This window comes from Stenella coeruleoalba (genome assembly GCF_951394435.1).
Source record: "Stenella coeruleoalba genome assembly, chromosome: 8".
Taxonomy (NCBI): Eukaryota; Metazoa; Chordata; class Mammalia; order Artiodactyla; family Delphinidae; genus Stenella; species Stenella coeruleoalba.
Genome location: NC_137154.1, coordinates 96,464,075 through 96,480,207, shown reverse-complemented (window position 1 = coordinate 96,480,207; position 16,133 = coordinate 96,464,075). Strand labels below are relative to the sequence as shown.

Here is a 16,133-nt window from a genome sequence, read left to right as displayed (position 1 = left end):
CCCTTACCTTTGGCTCTGTGGTCTTCCTCCTTGGGGCACTTGCCCCCTTCCCACCACTTGCGCTTCAGAATTTCCAGACGGTTGTTCTCCTGCAACTGGAGAATGGCCAGATCAAACTCGTCCCGGAAGACGGAGCCTGTGGGTCACAGGAGAGCCCGGAACACAGGACGTGAGCGCCCCCGTCTGCATCTCTCTGCTCCCTCCCCGGCAAACCTCCCTGCCACCCTGCCCACGTAACATAGGAGGGGAGGGACAGGGGTCCCCCCGCAGGAGCACGGCTCTCTACTGGCTCAGACTGAGGACTCTCCGCGCCATGCAGGGCACCAGGCGTTTCTACTTTCCTTCTCTCCACGCTGACTGGCACGCCCAGCCCACGGCCAAGACCCCAGCATGGGTCAAGTGACAGCCTTCCGGGCAGCTGTGCCGCCCACCTCCCCACCCAGGCGCCAACACTTTCTACCTGGGTGAACCCACCTCCCCACCAGCACGCGGGAAGCTGGTTGCAAAGCTCCCGGTCCGCCTGCCCCTGGGAGGCCGAGGAGGGAAATCTTCTCTGACACAAACCTCGCAATCAGTTGCCTATTTTCTACTTTATTGAAATTAGTTTCTCTGCCATTTGTAACTCTCACTACATTACACCCGACAACTGTTTACCCGGAGCGGCCACCAATGAGAAAAGGGCCACCCAGAGTGAGGTGGAAGCTTCCTCTCTTCCGTCTGTGTGGAGAATCGGTCTGGGGCACCCCCTTTCCCGCACAGCTGCCTGCTGGGTGCCCCAGAACCCCTGGCCCCGTCCACTACTCCGTTTACATCGCTCCTCTCTCCCTCCTCAGACAGAAGGCTCTGTTGAGTGCAATTCTTTTTAAATTTTTCGTATGGGGTATGGTCAAGGAGCTTTGGTTCTGGAATGTAGGTTTAATCACAAAAACAGGCTTAAATGAAACCGTGGAAAGCTCGATGCCCCAGCACAGGCTAAGGCCTGAAATTATTAAGAAAAATCATTACGAAAAAGCTGCCAGGAGGCTGGAAATGAACTAAGCTGCCCAGTTTTCTTGTCCAAGCTCTGTAAAGGCCTGATGTGGACAGACGCCCCAGGGAAAAGGGCTTTGTTGCAGGATACAGGCAAAAGCTGGAACAAATAGATTCCTGCTCTCAAACTTTCATGCACACAGGAATCCCCCGGGGATCTTGTCGACCTGCAGACTCTAATTCAGTGGGTCTGGGGGTGGGGGCTGAGATTTTGCATTTCTCACAAGTTCCAAGGCGGTGCCCTGCCGCTGGGCCATGGGCTGCACTTTGACAGGTAAGGAACTAGATCAGCTCCCAGATCTCTTAGCACTCTAACAGCCCATGACTCCATAGATAGAACCTTCCCTGCTACAGATGCAACTACCCTTGGGCATTCAAACCCCAGGCCTGCAGCGCTGAATGTGATCTGGGTGAATGCCAACAGCACCTCATACATTATATAGCAGGTGCTTAACACACATTTGAAGTGAATGGCTACTGGACCTAACAGATGGTGTTAGGTGGTGAGACTAATGACTATTCCAGGTTTAGAGGCAAGTATCCAGCGAACAAGGCATTTCAAGCAGTTTTCGAGGCATCTTCAACCCAATCTCAATAGCACACCAAGGGCCCCATGAAAGGATTATTCTGCTTACTCCATGTTTGCCCACTTAGCTCCTAAACTAGCCGACTAATTTTCCATCTCATTCCTTGTTCTGTTTCTCGTCATCTTCCTGGGTCTAACCACACTGCTTATTCCATAGTTACACCCTTACTTTCCACTTAAGAAGGACACACATGCTCATCTTTCCTGGACCTAAATTCTGTCCCATCAATCGACTATGCAATGCTCTCCCCAGCCTGATCTAAGAACCTGGGCTAACCCATAGCTCACCTTCCCCATCTATCCTGTCCTGTCGAGCTGGTGGACCCGTTTGGCAACACGGTCTGAGAGGTGAAATGCTGGATTTGGAGATAGGCCCCCTAGGCTCAAGCACAGCTTTTCTCTCCACTTATTCTGTGACCTTGGACAAGTAACTTATCAGCTCTGAATCTCAGTTCTCTCCTCTAGAATGGGAAGAACCACATCTCCCCTGCAGGTGGGATAAGACTAAGATAACACATATGGAAACAGCATCACCTCAGACACAGAACCAATGCATTTGCCTCCCCTTTTCCTTGGTTACTGATGAGAATTTCTAGAGTCAGTCTGCTTTATGCCAACTCTACAGGTTTGTGCCATGAAAACTTTTGAAGCACTTGACAGTTCAGTTAAATTGATTAAATTGCTAGAGTATTAATTGATTAAATTGCTAGAGTATTAATTGATTAAATTGCTAGAGTATTTCCAGGTGCACCTTAGGTTCATTTTGTGCTTCCCTCCACCCTCTTGAAACACAACGTCAACCAGTAAATGTCTCAAAGAGGCCCATAATCTGTATTATTAATGAAATCAATGAAATATGATGCTAAGTGGAGGGTATGCAGGTGCCCTGAGTGAGGCTTCCGGTTTACAGAACTACTAGGGTCAGAAATGGCAGAGTTCAAGCGTGAACCATATTATTGCCTATATTCATGGGCTTGGTTTCTGATCAGTCTTGAAGAAGTCATCTGCTTTTATCAAATAACAGAGGGAACATTGGAAAATGTGGGGAGGGCACTAATGTTCCCCCTAACAGGCTAAGCGTGATGAAACACTGTGGTGAGGCCAGATTATTCAGTTTAACCTTTGTAACAACCCTCTGAGGTACATATTAGAAAACTGAATTTAAAAATGCGATCATTGAGACTCTGAGAGGTTAACTAACCTATCCAAGGCCCCACAGCCAGGAAGCAGGGTGCATTCCCAGATCTGCCTGACTCCATCCCATGCCCTTCACATGACACAGGTATAAGGGAAGCCTATAATTTATAGAGCTCTGAGTTAGGTACCGATCAATCAAGAGAAGGGGTGTGACACTACTATATATACAATAGATAACCAACAAGGACCTACTGTCTAGCACAGGGGACTATACTCAATATTTTGTAATAACCTGTAAGGGAAAAGAATCTGGAAAAGAATAGATATATACCTGAAACACTTTCCTGAAACTAACTTACACCTGAAACTAACACAACATTGTAAATCAACTACATTTCGAAAAATCAAAAGGGAGAGAAGTGGTGTGTAACATACCAACAAAGATGCACATCCTGTGCACCAATTTCCCCACATGAGATGATTTCCTCCATTCCTGCTTCTTCCCCAGCTGCTTGGTTGCAGGACAACCTTGCATGAGGGCAGACTTGGAAAAGGACAGCCCTATACAATGTGGCTCTCCATGGTGTGTGTGGGAAGGGTACATGTCTGAAACACTGGGGGACATTTCCAGACCTCCTCCACAGTCACAAAGTCACACACGTGCTCCCCCTCACCTTCTGATAGAGGAACCATCAGCAGGGGAAGGCCTAAAGCAGGGACATTCATTACAAGGCACAGCTGGGATACCCTTCTGGAAGCCAAGCATCTCTACCTTCCTATAACAAACCGATGGCCCAGTCAGCAAGGTGAATGCCAGAGCTTTCCTGCCCACTCTCAGCTACCTGCTCTGACCCAGAGCAGATGGACCAGTGAGATCCACAGATGATGTGAAAGCCACCTCCTCCAATCACATCAGTCCCCTTTCACAGTAAACCTGTCACCAGGGACACTAATAGCAAAATTAATTCACTTGAGTCCTACCATCTCTTCCATCTCCTTTCCACTGCTAGCAGAGATGTCGGACATCAGAGAAATGGCCAAAGGGCAGGACTCGATGCTTTCACTGCCCAGGGCCTGGGTTCAATCCCTGGTTGGGGAACTCAGACCTCACAAGCTAGCTGTGTGGTGTGGAATACACCAAGGGCATCCATGTGCCCTTTAATAATTAATCTATTAATAACTAATCAACTAGCCCTTCCATAATTAAGGACTGGGTACTAATCCCTGATGACTTGGAAGGACGTGGATTGGCTTTTTTTAAAAACCTTAAGAATGCCCATCTCAAGTCACTGTGAACCTGGTTCTAGAAACAGGGGCTGTTGACTTCAAGGCTGCATTCGATGGTTTGAGCTACCCTGAGCCTGCCTGGGTGGAGCTACCCGAAGAGGCTGTTCCTCTCCTGCATACCGACTGGCATGCCAATCCCATAGCCCTTGGTGTCCAGCAGGCCCCCAATCTGAGTGAGGTTGCAGTTGCGCTGCCGATAGTACTCATTCATGGTGGATTCCAGAAGGAAGGCGTAGTTGGAATTCAACACCCTGGCGATCCCCTCCTCCGTGCTCTTCACGAACACACTCGGCTGCTTGGAGTACATGTAATTCCACATGCGCTGGTAGGTCTGATAGCGGGAATTCTGGGAAAAGAACGCAAGGAAGCAGGTTGAGGAAAGAGAAAGGAGATGGCGGCCTGGAAAGGGAGGGCATCCAAGTGGCCCCTAAAATTCTGGCCCTTCTGCTCCCCAGTCCCTTCCTTATACTCAAGAACCTGTTCCCTTTCATCTCACAACGTCACTGCTGAATGGCAGGAGGAGAGGGTCGTGCCTTTGATACCTTTTACAAAGACAAAGAAGGAACAGGGTCTGAAGGTGTGTAAACTCTGCCTACTGCTTCGATCATTGGTTCCGCTTCATCCACCCATCTTCCATTGCCAACCTCCATGTTCTGACCAAAGTGAGAATGGAAATTCTGGCTGCGTCCTCTACTGTCCTTCAGCGCAGAGGCAGCAAACTCAGGTTCATTCTGGACTTTTAAGAGACGTCATCTGAAGGAGCAGTGCCGGCTCTTCTCTATCAACCCTAAACTAATCCGTCAATCACATATCCAATGTTGGCTTCTAGTTTACAAATAATAACAAGACTGAGAGAATTCTGGGGGTCTAGCCAAACCCTGTGTCTGCATGATGTCTTCACTGGTCCCTGTGCCAGTACCCCTGAGACTTGTATGGGAAACAGAAAACTGAAGGCCTTGGACTCGTTTAGTGTGATAATGAACTTCTTGGGTCACAGGTTGGATAGACACTCACTGACTCCAGGGGAATCTGCTTCCCTAGAGAGCCTGAAGCGAATGCAAACTACTCCTAGGTCTGGCCCGGCTCTGCCTGCCTTGGTAGCCTGCCAGCTGACACACCATGGTGGCAGGGCCGGCTCCTGAGCCTTGCAAGGGAACCTCGGAGAAGCCAAAAGGGTCCTGATCTGAGATCTATCTAGTCTGGGATCAATGAAACCAGCTGGGCTTAATCTAAATTTCCTTACATGTTAGTCATTTGTGTATTACCCCAATCTTGCTTTGTCTAAGCACTACTTATAAAATGTAGCCTACTTAAAAAATGTAAATGCCTACGTTAGCCTCATCTTGTGCAGAAATAGAAATAAAAGTACAGGTTAGAGTCACTGCATATTTTTTTCTAATACTCATTACAATAAATATGAAACCACTGCAATTAAAAAATAGTTCTACCACTAAAATCGTCTCAAGGAGCACTAACCGTTCATGTATAACACTTTGGGACAAGGCTGATATTAACCCAAGTGCTCTGGGGACCTGGTTCCATGGGTATTTGGGGGAGCAGGGGAAAAATGAGCCCCATGAGAACCTCCAAACGAGGTGTTCGAAAGGGATGATGGGGTGAGGCAAGATGTTTTTGTCTCCAGTGGACAGACATCTCCACTTTATCCTGCCCGATTCCTGACGCTGGTGAGCAACCATGTGGGTTTACTTGGAAGAAGGTCATGCTGGAGCCTCCGTGAATCGTGCCATACTCGATGGCGGTCTGGTCCGCCAGGTCGTCCACCGACTCGATGGGCACATCCATGCGCTGCACGGTCAGGAAGGCTGCCAGGTTGGCCGTGTAGGATGAGATGATGATCAGCGTGAATGCCCACCTAGGTAGGAAAAGACCGAGACGTCATCATTGCCGGGGCAGCCCAGGAGTCTTAAACCCCATCCCCAGTCCTGCTGCGACACGGGAGAGACCAGGTGGCCCTCTTCTGAGGGGCCTAGTGGGGGAAGAGAGAGGAGGCAGGGCATTTGCTGTCAACAGAAACGAACGGCTTGGGAGGGTGGCCTAGAAGAAGACAGTGGTTTTCTTTCTCTTATTTCCTAAAGGAGGTGATTACTGGGTTTCTACTCAAAAGAGGTGTGTCCATGAACATGAGACAGCTTGAGAGATGGTGAGGAATGAGCTAGTGAATGAGCTAAGGGTGCCAGCCCTGGAGGCTCTGTTCAGAGCTAGACCTGGGACGCCTCCCGCAGCCCCGTCATGATGCAGCCGACATTCAGAGCAGCATCGCCATGGACTGAGCACCTACTGTGAGCCACACCCACTATCTCCTGTACTCCCTACAACTCAGGGAGGTGAAAATCTTATCCTGATTTTACAGAAGAGAAAACCGAGGCTCAGAGAAGTAAAGTCACGTGGCCAAGTGCCTGAGAAATTTGTATTCTAGAACCGGTTCTACAAATTGTAACAGCAGAAACTCTTCAAGATGAGCTGGTGAAAAGCACCTGCGGACTGCTGAGAAGTTGGAATTAGAAAATGCTTTTAGGGCTTCCCTGGTGGCGCAGTGGTTGGGAGTCCGCCTGCCGATGCGGGGGACACGGGTTCGTGCCCCGCTCCGGGAGGATCCCACATGCCGCGGAGCGGCTGGGCCCGTGAGCCATGGCCGCTGGGCCTGCGCGTCGGAGCCTGTGCTCCGCGGCGGGAGGGGCCGCAACAGTGAGAGGCCCGCGTACCGGAAAAAGAAAATGCTTTTACAATGGTCTTGCTATTTCAGAATGGAAGGTTGTTTTATTGGGCAGATCGGACTTATTTAAAATTAGAATAGTTTTGCAACTCAGGCAGCATACATGCTAAAGTCATTAAAACCAGTTTGCTCACTAAGTAGGTTAAACAAGACTTCTACCATCTGGTCAGCAGTGTGGAACTGCTTCCTAATCCATTTGTTTATAGGGGTTCAAAGATATATGTAAGCACAACTGAGGCTGGATAATCGCCAAATTCTGAACCAGTGGAGTCTGAATTAATGAGGCTTCACTCAGTATGAAGACATTGCCAACCAAGGCATAGTATTTGCCAGGGGCTGCAGCAGCCGGCAGCTTCCAGGTGGATTTCCAAGAGCAGGAAGTCCCATTGTCCCCTTTGCCACGTGTCCAAGAATTCCTTCAGGCTGCCTCCCAGGAGTGAAGGAACAGGGGCATCCCTCAACTTGATGGGCGCATCGACATGCGCCAGATCACCAGTAAGGGATCTGGTTTTAGTTCTGGCTTTGTCCGGTTCCACCTGTGAGACCTTGGGGAAAAGCTACACACTTCCTCTGAGCTCGTTTGCTTGTCTAATAAATGGGGGATACTAATGTCTGGTCCACCTGTCTTTGGAGTGTTGTGAGATCAGGTGAGATAATATGTCATTAGTGACTAATAATCTGTAAAGGATGAGATGAGTGTGAGATACAGAGACATGTAGAGATGCAACGAAAATCATTTGTCTACCTTTCCTACTTGTGACCTGTAAGGGCCAGGAGTCCCTCCATCTGCAAAACCTGTTCTCCTTGCTCCTGCCTGGGCTCTTACAGTCTCTTGGAAGTTGTTTCTCATGAGCTTCCCCGAGAGGAGGCTGGGGTGGTGGTGGTGAGTGGTCCCCAGGTGGAGGCGTGCATTCGGAAGCTGCTCTGCCACACTGTCGTGGGTTAGTGAGCCCTGGGTGTGGACATGACCTCAGAGCTGGCTGGGGAGCTTCCCCCAGCCCCATGGCTACACTCTGGCATCCGTTCCGCCCTGGGCAGCCATGTGGCTGCTTTTGCCACTGGTCACAAAGGACGGGTCAGAGAGAGTAAGTAGCTCATTGCAAGCCCGTCACCTTTGCTGACAAAGCAAATCATGCCCACTCTCCCTCCAGAGGGGCCAGTGGAGACTTGCTCCTGGGTGAAAGGGGCATTATCACTGTGAAGCTGGCATTCTCGGCAACGGGGCATTTTCCGTTGCTTGCTCTGGGTGAGGGTGCCACGGTAGGCCACGATGGCCCTGTTTTCTGACCTCCCACTCCCCAGGGAGCCAACCTAACTGAGGCCCTGATTTTATAACCAAGAATTCCAAGAGGCAGAGGGGCGCACCAACACCCCTGGGTCGGGCTGGGAAGGGCCGAGCCTCCCTTCCACAGACGCTCTGGAGCAGCATAACCGAGCCACCCGGGGCCAGCTCTTTAAAGCACTGCTGAGCCAGTGGGCTGAGCCGACAGACTGCAGGACAGGTGGTTCCCCTCAGCACCGGGGCAGACTTTCGCTGGAGGAGGGAATTCCTCGGGGTGGGAGCTGACAGGTGAAGGCAGCAGGCAATGGAGCCCTGCGTGCAGCACATGGGAACAAGCACCTCTGGAAGGGAAAGCCCAAGCAGAAAGGGATCAGAATCTGCCGCTGACTTCTCATCTATGGGTTTCTGCCCAGATTTCCTGGATTTTGAGGGAGCTCTGTGGCTGTGCCTGACAAGACCATCCTTTCTGCCAGGGAACGTGAGACCCAGCTCTCCACAGTGATCCGCTCAGTGACTCCTGGGCACAACCTGATAATGGGTGAACACCTTGCCCCAAGGGTTTAAATCCTACTGTATCGGTCCCAGCTGTGCTTCCACCTGCCCATCAGCCCCAGTCCAGTGGCTCCTAGGTAACTGTCCAGATCCCACACTGTCCCCAGCACCCATGCCCCTTTCCTTTTCCTCTGGCTTACACGGGCTGAGAAGGAGAGGAGCGAATGAAGGTTGTAAGTCCTATAAGCTGTGACACCAAACTTGACAGTGGGTTTTTAAGTGAGGATGGGAAACTTGCCTTTCAACACTACATCGGTATTTCATTTCCCCCCATAGTGGCCTAATAGCAATGATTTATGTAGCACTTCCAAATTTTCAGAGAACTTTCCCACACATCCAATCATTCCACCATGTTCCTTTTGCCCTGCCAAGAGGAGAAGGGAGCTCCAGGAAGAGGCTGGCTGACTGTCCGTGTAGACCACGATGGCAGCTTGTTCCCTGAGGTCCTGTCCAACTCCGAGCTACTAACAGCTTGCGTTTTCCCACACCTGCTAAGGTGGATGGGTCTGGCGGGCCCTCAGAGCCAGGTGCAGAGGGGCAAAGCTCCAGAAAGCTGCTGGAGGGGGCGTGGGCTTGGATTTCTCCTGCAGGGACTTCCTGCTACATGCTTACATTTGCATAAATCTGCATATGTGTTCACAGGCCCTGCCTCTCAACCTCTGGTCATTTTCAGGTCAGGAAGTTATAACTGCCTTGCTGTGGGCCGTCAAGGCATTTTCTCACTCGGTCTCCTTTCCTGCCTTAGCTCCCCTCTGCATCTAGACCTCCAAGGCAGAGAACAGAGAAGGAGAAAAGATGGCACAAAGCGCACCCAGCCACTGCCCCCAAACCCTCTGTGCTGGCAGAGGCTGTCCTAGGGCAGAGCTGAGGTTCCTGCCTACCGGAAGCTGGATCAGGGCTCATCGGAGGACCCAGGATCTTACCAGACGCCACTGACGCAGCGGGTGGATAAGGCGCGAGGCGCGATGGTGGAGCCCTGCTGCATGAAGCCCCCGACTGGGAACCAGAGGCTGTTGCCGAGGGAGTACTGATTCACCAGGAGGTTGCACCGGCCCTGGGCACACGGGTGGGGTGTGTACCACTCGTAGGGCGTCAACCTGTGAAAGAAAGGGACACATACCAGTGCTGCGGAGGATGGGCGTGAAGGAAGGGGTGCTGAGGGTGTGAGGGCGCTCCCCTGCCTGGCCTCGCCCCGAGACCTTGGTAGCTGGCCTGTGGCCTTGGCTAAGCCCCTCCCCTCTAAGGGACTTGGGTGTTCCCCCTGAAAAATGAGAAAGTTGGACTATGTTGGCAGTTTGGGAACTGTTTTTCTTTAATCAAAGAAACATCTTAGTTTTTTCAAAATAAATCAAGTCACAGAATAGACGGCTGGGAATTGCTTCTTCTGCCTCCTTCAGTTCCCCAAAGTGACCAGAGAGAGACCCTACAGCCCCACGGAGCCATGGCTTGCAAGCCGTCGGCCTAGAGTAGTAATTCTCAAACTTTAACTGACATCAGAATCACCAAGAGGGCTTGGGAGAGCACAGATGGCGGCAAAAGCGTCTGATTCGGCGCATTGGGTTGAGGCCTAGAACCTGCAAGTGCCTAGCTGATGTGGATGCCACTGGTCCAGGGACCACACTTTGTGAACCACTGGCCCAGATGGTCCCTCAGGCTCAGGCCCTGGTTCTCAACCCTGTCTGTGTTTCAGACTCACCTGGGAGCTTTTTTTTTTTTTTTTTTTTGCGGTACGCGGGCCTCTCACTGTTGTGGCCTCTCCCGTTGCGGAGCACAGGCTCTGGACGCACGGGCACAGAGGCCATGGCTCACAGGCCCAGCCGCTCTGCGGCATGTGGGGTCTTCCCGGACCGGGGCACGAACCCGTGTCCCCTGCATCGGCAGGCAGACTCAACCACTGCGCCACCAGGGAAGCTCTGGGAACTTCTGAAATAATGCCAATACCTGGATTCCACACCCAGAGGTTCTGATTTAATTTGTCCAGGTAAGGCCTGGATATCAGCATTTTTAGGGCTCCCCAGCTGAGCATGATGGGCACACGGGGTTGAGAAGGGTGGCGCTCCCCCCCGCTGTCGCTCGCAGCCTCACGCTGGCCTCTCTCTCCCAGCGGTACCTCTAATGCCCTTTCTTCCTGCCCACCAGACACATGCTCTCCCTCTTCCGCCCCAGCCTGTCTCCCACACAAAGCCTTCCAGCTCTGATGTGAGAGACGCGTCTGGGCGTGTGCTGAGCAGAGCAGGGCAGGTCTGCCTCTTCACAGGGTGTTACCATCATCCCCGGCCTTCCCTGCAGCCTAGTGCGCACGTGCCGTGCTGCAGGGCTGGCCCACATTCCCATCGCTGCCGCCTGTTCCCGAATACAAGGCCAATGTGCCATCGCTGGCCCCTGCCCCAAGATGTGCCCCTTCTCTTCGTGGCCTGCGGGGCTGGCTTGTGCCCGTGGTGCCTCACCTCGGTGGTTCCCAAGCCTACGGGCCATTGGAAGTGAGCTCCAAAAATACAGATTTCCAGGCCCCATCTCTAGAGATTTGGAGACGATCAGACATAGAAATTCAAGTTTTTTAAAGCTCCCTGTGTGACTGTGGTATCAGCTGGCTTGGGAACGGCTGCCTTAGAGCAGTGGTTTTCAAATATCTTTTCACCTCTAAAATCTTACCCGGAAGTACAATATATAAGAGAAAAGTGGAGCTGGTCTGAATGAAGACGGGCTGAGGTCCCAGAGCTCTGGCTGTCCAGCCTCTTCACATCGCCCCTCCACGTCTCTGTAAACTTCCAGGAGCCTCCACGCTCGGGGAACCCTGTCTGAAAGCCACTACCTTGGGCCAGATTACCCTACGCTCAGATATTACGTATATAGGATATTATAGATATATGTATATATAGGATGTATGATCAGACCTTTTGTACAGTTTCTTATTGGTTAATCTTTTTGTTAATTCTGGATCCTAGGGGGCAGTGTGTGCATGTGTGTGTGTGTTTGTGTGTGTGTGTGTTTGTGTGTATGTGTAGGGCAGAGAAGAGGGGCTGTTTAAGCCCCCAGGGCTGATTGAAAAGCTTCAGGCTGTGGCAGGCGTGGTGAAGCAGCCGTGTGTGTGTGTGTGTGTGTGTGTGTGTGTGTGTGTGTGTGTGTCTGGTAACCAAGCCCTAAGACCATTTGCAGGCCTCCGAGGTCACCTGAGAGCCATGGCTTACTACACACAGGGGCTCAATCAAAGGGAGCAAGACCGAACTGCAGGGCAGCGGAGACAGGACTCAGGCAGACAGTTTCGTTTGAGCAGCCGCAGGCAGTGCGGCCAAGTGCAGAGGGGAAGCCTCGCCAGTCGACACGGACGACAGATACTTGACAGTGGCAATGCCTACAGGCCCGGGGTGGGGGGCGGTGGCGCCCGAGTGCCAAAGCATCAGCAGCCTTTGAAGACGACCAGGTTGTAAGCAAGGCCTTTCCCTGTTTGGTTGGATCTCATGGGCCAGGGAGGACTTCCTGAACTTGGCTTTGATCTCCACTGGAAGAGGCTCAGACTGAGTGATTCAATGCCTCTCGGGCAGGCTGGGAACTGCCCCGGAGTTTGGAACCCCGCAGTTCCTTGGGGCTCCATCTTCTAACCGGAGGGAGCACAGTCTCCCCTCAAGCACTGAATAGACATGCTCTTGGGGAAGACCCTACCCCACAGAGGTGGAATGTTCACTACAGAGTCATCGGGCCCTGCTTCTGTGGCCCCGAGGCAAAGGAGACCGCTGGACCAGAGCCACTGTCAGCCCTTTAGAAGCTCCTCCAGGGTGGTGAGCTGAGCGCTGGGTGGGAATCGGGGATCTGAGTGAACGACCCTGAGCCACAAGAGCTTGTTCTGCTTCTGGAGGGTCAGCTGGCTCTCCTGAAGCCCAGGCTGGTCCAACCGAGCCTCAGAGAGAAACAACCCTCTCTGTGCCTCTTACTGGGATGCTCCTCGGCTTCTTCCGTAGGCCCAGGGACAGTCTCTGGTTTCCGGGGGCGGGGGCGCTGGTTCTCTCCCCAACCCCTGATCTGGACCATGTGTCTCAACTCAGCACTGCTTGCCAATGCTTCTCTCTGTCCTGCCCCCCCGCTGCCAGCCGCCCTCCACAGTCCCCATTCAACAAGGCAGCTGTGCTTTCACAGACAGACTCGGGCTGGGGAAGGGCCAGGCCCTCTGCAGAGGAGGCCTCCAGTCCCCCACTCCAGATTCGCAGGCTCTGCTTCTTGTCATTCAGCACTTTAGCAGATCCTGGCAAGGACGGATGCCAGGGCTGCCAAAGGCTCGGAACTTAATCGGAGTGATCTTCCTGCCACCTTCCCCCCCTCCTCTCTCTCCCAAAGCTCCTACACAAGCAGGCGGGCTGGAGACTGGGGAACGAGAGGGGCAAGAGGCAGGGGCGCAGAAGCAAATGCGGACAAGCTCGCCTGTCTTCTCTGCGCATAGTAGGGGATGTGGGCAAAGACGGATGGATGGGCAGTGCCAGGTCAACAGCTGGGCAGAGTGGTTCAGGTCCTGAGTCCCTCTCCCGTCCCTCTGGTTTGGCACCAAGGGCTTCTCAACCCACCGTTCTGCGGCTCCCCACCCCCTCCCATGCAGTTCCCAGAGGTGGACACGAGGTGGCGGTGTGAGGACAGGGAAGGGGAGAGGAGAGTACCGAGCCACTAGGAAGAGGACACAGCTGACGGCCAGATAGGCTAGAAGCATGAAGAGCCAGACGCCAGGAGAAAAAGGGTCCAGGAAGGAGAAATAGCCGGGTCTGCGGCCCTGGAAATGGAAATAAAAACAAGATTCACCGTCTACATTCAGTCAGCATGACCCTTGGGAAGGGCAGGGCAGGGCAGAGGGGATGGTGACCTGGGTCTGGCCCCAGATTGCATTGCCTCGGGTTATGGGTGATTGGTTTAAATGACACAGGGCTGAAGGTGTAGAGGGGGCTGCTCTGAAACACTTACCCAGCCCTGATCTCAGAAGATGAAACAAAAGAACAGCCGGGGGCCTCGTAACTTCCTAGGATGAAGGAGGCTCTGTGCTGGGCAAGCAGAACAGCCCTCAGTGCCCCTTATGTGCTGTCCCCACATCCTCCAGGGGCAGTGTGTTTGGGCTCTGAAGCACTTTTGAACTGTTGATGTCGGCGGTGGTGGATGGAACGCTACCCCCCACTCAGACACTCACCTCTTTCTCGTGAGGATGCTAATATGACAGGCATCCTTGGTTTATCTGTTTGCAGTGTGATCTCACGCACAGTGAGACCTTCTCAAACCGGTGCTGTGAGGCCCAGATTCTTATTTTCATTGTATTAGGGAAGAAATCAAAGCCCAGGGCACTCGAGAGATGTGTCCAAGGTTATAGGGCTAATCAGTGGAAGAGCTGGGACTCAAATGCACGCTTCCTGACACAAAGCCCAGGGCTTGTACCATGATGCTGTGGGGAAAATGTTTGTCTCCAGCACAGGGACATGCTTGACTAGAGTCATGGGAGCCAAAGGATGGAGCCAGGAACAGAGAGCTGAGGACCAAGCTCCAGGGCATTTTCTGTAGGAAAGTGAGACAGAATGAGAAGGAGTTCCAGAACCTGGTCCCAGTCTTCAGCTGTGTGGTCTCCGGCAAGTGCACACCCCCCTTCAGCCTCCGTTGGAGCTGGACTAGATCAAAGGTGACACCCTGGTGACCTGCAGCCCACAGACAACTTGTTTGTTTACCTGCAGTGCTTACCCATTTTGATTAATTGCCAACATTAAATGATTGGGAGATTTCACATAAAAATCCAGATTTCTGGCTTAAAAAATGGGCGATCTGGCAACACTGGGCCTAATTCTCAACCAGCTGGAGCTGAGTGGCGGCTGCCCAGTCAAGACAGGGCCCCTCTCTGCAGCTCCCCACGGCTGCCTTGGTCTTGCATCAGGCTTACTTCTTCCATTTACTATGAAACCGCTGGACTAGATGCTCCCTAAAGACCATTCTAAATTGAAAATGATATGATTTTATGATTCCAGGAATCTAGGAAGTCCATGGATAGGGCAGAAAATCAGTATTAAGCTCAGGGGTTCTACAAACATGTAAACTTTCGAGCTCAAGTGCATATGAGTCACGGCACAGCCTACTGTCACTAACAAGGTATATGTCACTTTTACACTGGGGTCCCCAGAAACACAAAGGGCAGCTGCCTATGCCAGTACTGATCTCAACCAGCTTTCTGGGCTTTCGTTATCCAAGGACAGCCAGACCATGGAGCCCATGCTGAGAAACTCTAGGTAACAATAGCTGTCCCAGTGCAGCATCTAAGGAGCGGGGGAGACAACGCTGCATGGTCCCCTTGTATTCGAACGGCTCCAGTCGTGGGTGATTTTCGACTTCTCTTCTGGTGGGCTTTCCATCCCTTCCCAGAAAGCCAGTAGGCAAATTCGCAAAGCACTTGGGAGTACAGTTTTTACACTCCCATTTGGGGACACAGTCCGGAGGGTACAGAGTGAAGAAGTCAAAGCTTATCCTCTGCCAGTGGGGCACCTGCTCTTGGGCCCTTCATCAGTGTGACAGTGACCCCTTGGGTGGTCTGTCTGAAACTGGTTTTCTCTCCCAATAAGGCTGAGACCAGGGAACTGCCCTTTGATACCAATTGCAAGTACTCTGCCTCATGTGCATTCATGCTTGAGCTGCACAGAACACTCAGGCAATTGACTGGGAAAATAAAACAACTTGAGGGACAAAGCCCAGTGAGCAAGGGAACAGGAGAGAAATGGGGAGTGGGCCCTTTAAGTATGTCTGGTCCTATCACTATGTAAATTCTCTAACAGCAAGAAGGACTCAAGAGCAGCAGAATGAGAGTCCCGAGTTAGTCATTCTTGTGTCCATCACGGGCTAACCATGTCTTTGTATTCATCCTAAGAGCCAGTGGCAGACAAAGGAAGACACAGAGTGAGTCCAGAAGGGGGAAGAAGGCCCTCATGATGCATATACACCTTCTGCAGCAGAAATCACTAGCATGGGCCACTCCTGGGGTCCTTCTATCCCCCAGAGCTTCTCTGGGCAAACGGACATGAATTCTACGCCTGTCGCTCATGACTATTTCACTCTGTGTCTCCCAGTTGAGAGATATCCAAGAGAAAAAAATCTTTCATTGTAGCTTTCTGAATCTGAAACCCCATTAGATGCTCAATGTCAGAAATCTATACCTGATTATATCACAACAAGTGAAATTGAGGAAAATGACAGCACTATTTAAAGCTGCCATATTTGGTTATGGGTGATAAGAAATGATGCACAGCCATGGGAAAAATTCCTGGAGACTCAAGTTATAAAACATAGAACATCACACAAACAAGGATCAAGACATAAACAGAGCTCCATTGGAAACATATCAGTCACGTTGGCAAGGCAACATCTGATTCCACTTGTGATTGACTGACGCCAACCAGAAGAGCAAGGAATGGGCAGTCATTTGAGATTTGGGTCTGAGCTCGCACAGCCTAGGCTTGGGCTGAGCCCAAGCTGTTTTTCTGATGCCAAAGAGAAGTATGTTACTTGTAAGGCTCTGACCGCCT

General features: G+C 51.8%; 1 protein-coding gene across 1 annotated transcript in view; it reads right to left on the bottom strand.

Moving 5' to 3' along the window:
- The window catches only part of GRIK4 (glutamate ionotropic receptor kainate type subunit 4), a 397,554-nt gene that overhangs the window by 17,712 nt on the left and 363,709 nt on the right, over positions 1–16,133 (bottom strand). The window contains exons 15-19 of the mRNA XM_079928310.1: positions 13,251–13,360; positions 9,531–9,704; positions 5,747–5,912; positions 4,160–4,385; positions 8–136 (exon numbers count right to left, since the gene is read on the bottom strand). Of these exons, the coding sequence (XP_079784436.1) occupies positions 8–136; positions 4,160–4,385; positions 5,747–5,912; positions 9,531–9,704; positions 13,251–13,360 (805 nt within the window). The remainder of the gene's footprint in view (positions 1–7; positions 137–4,159; positions 4,386–5,746; positions 5,913–9,530; positions 9,705–13,250; positions 13,361–16,133) is intronic.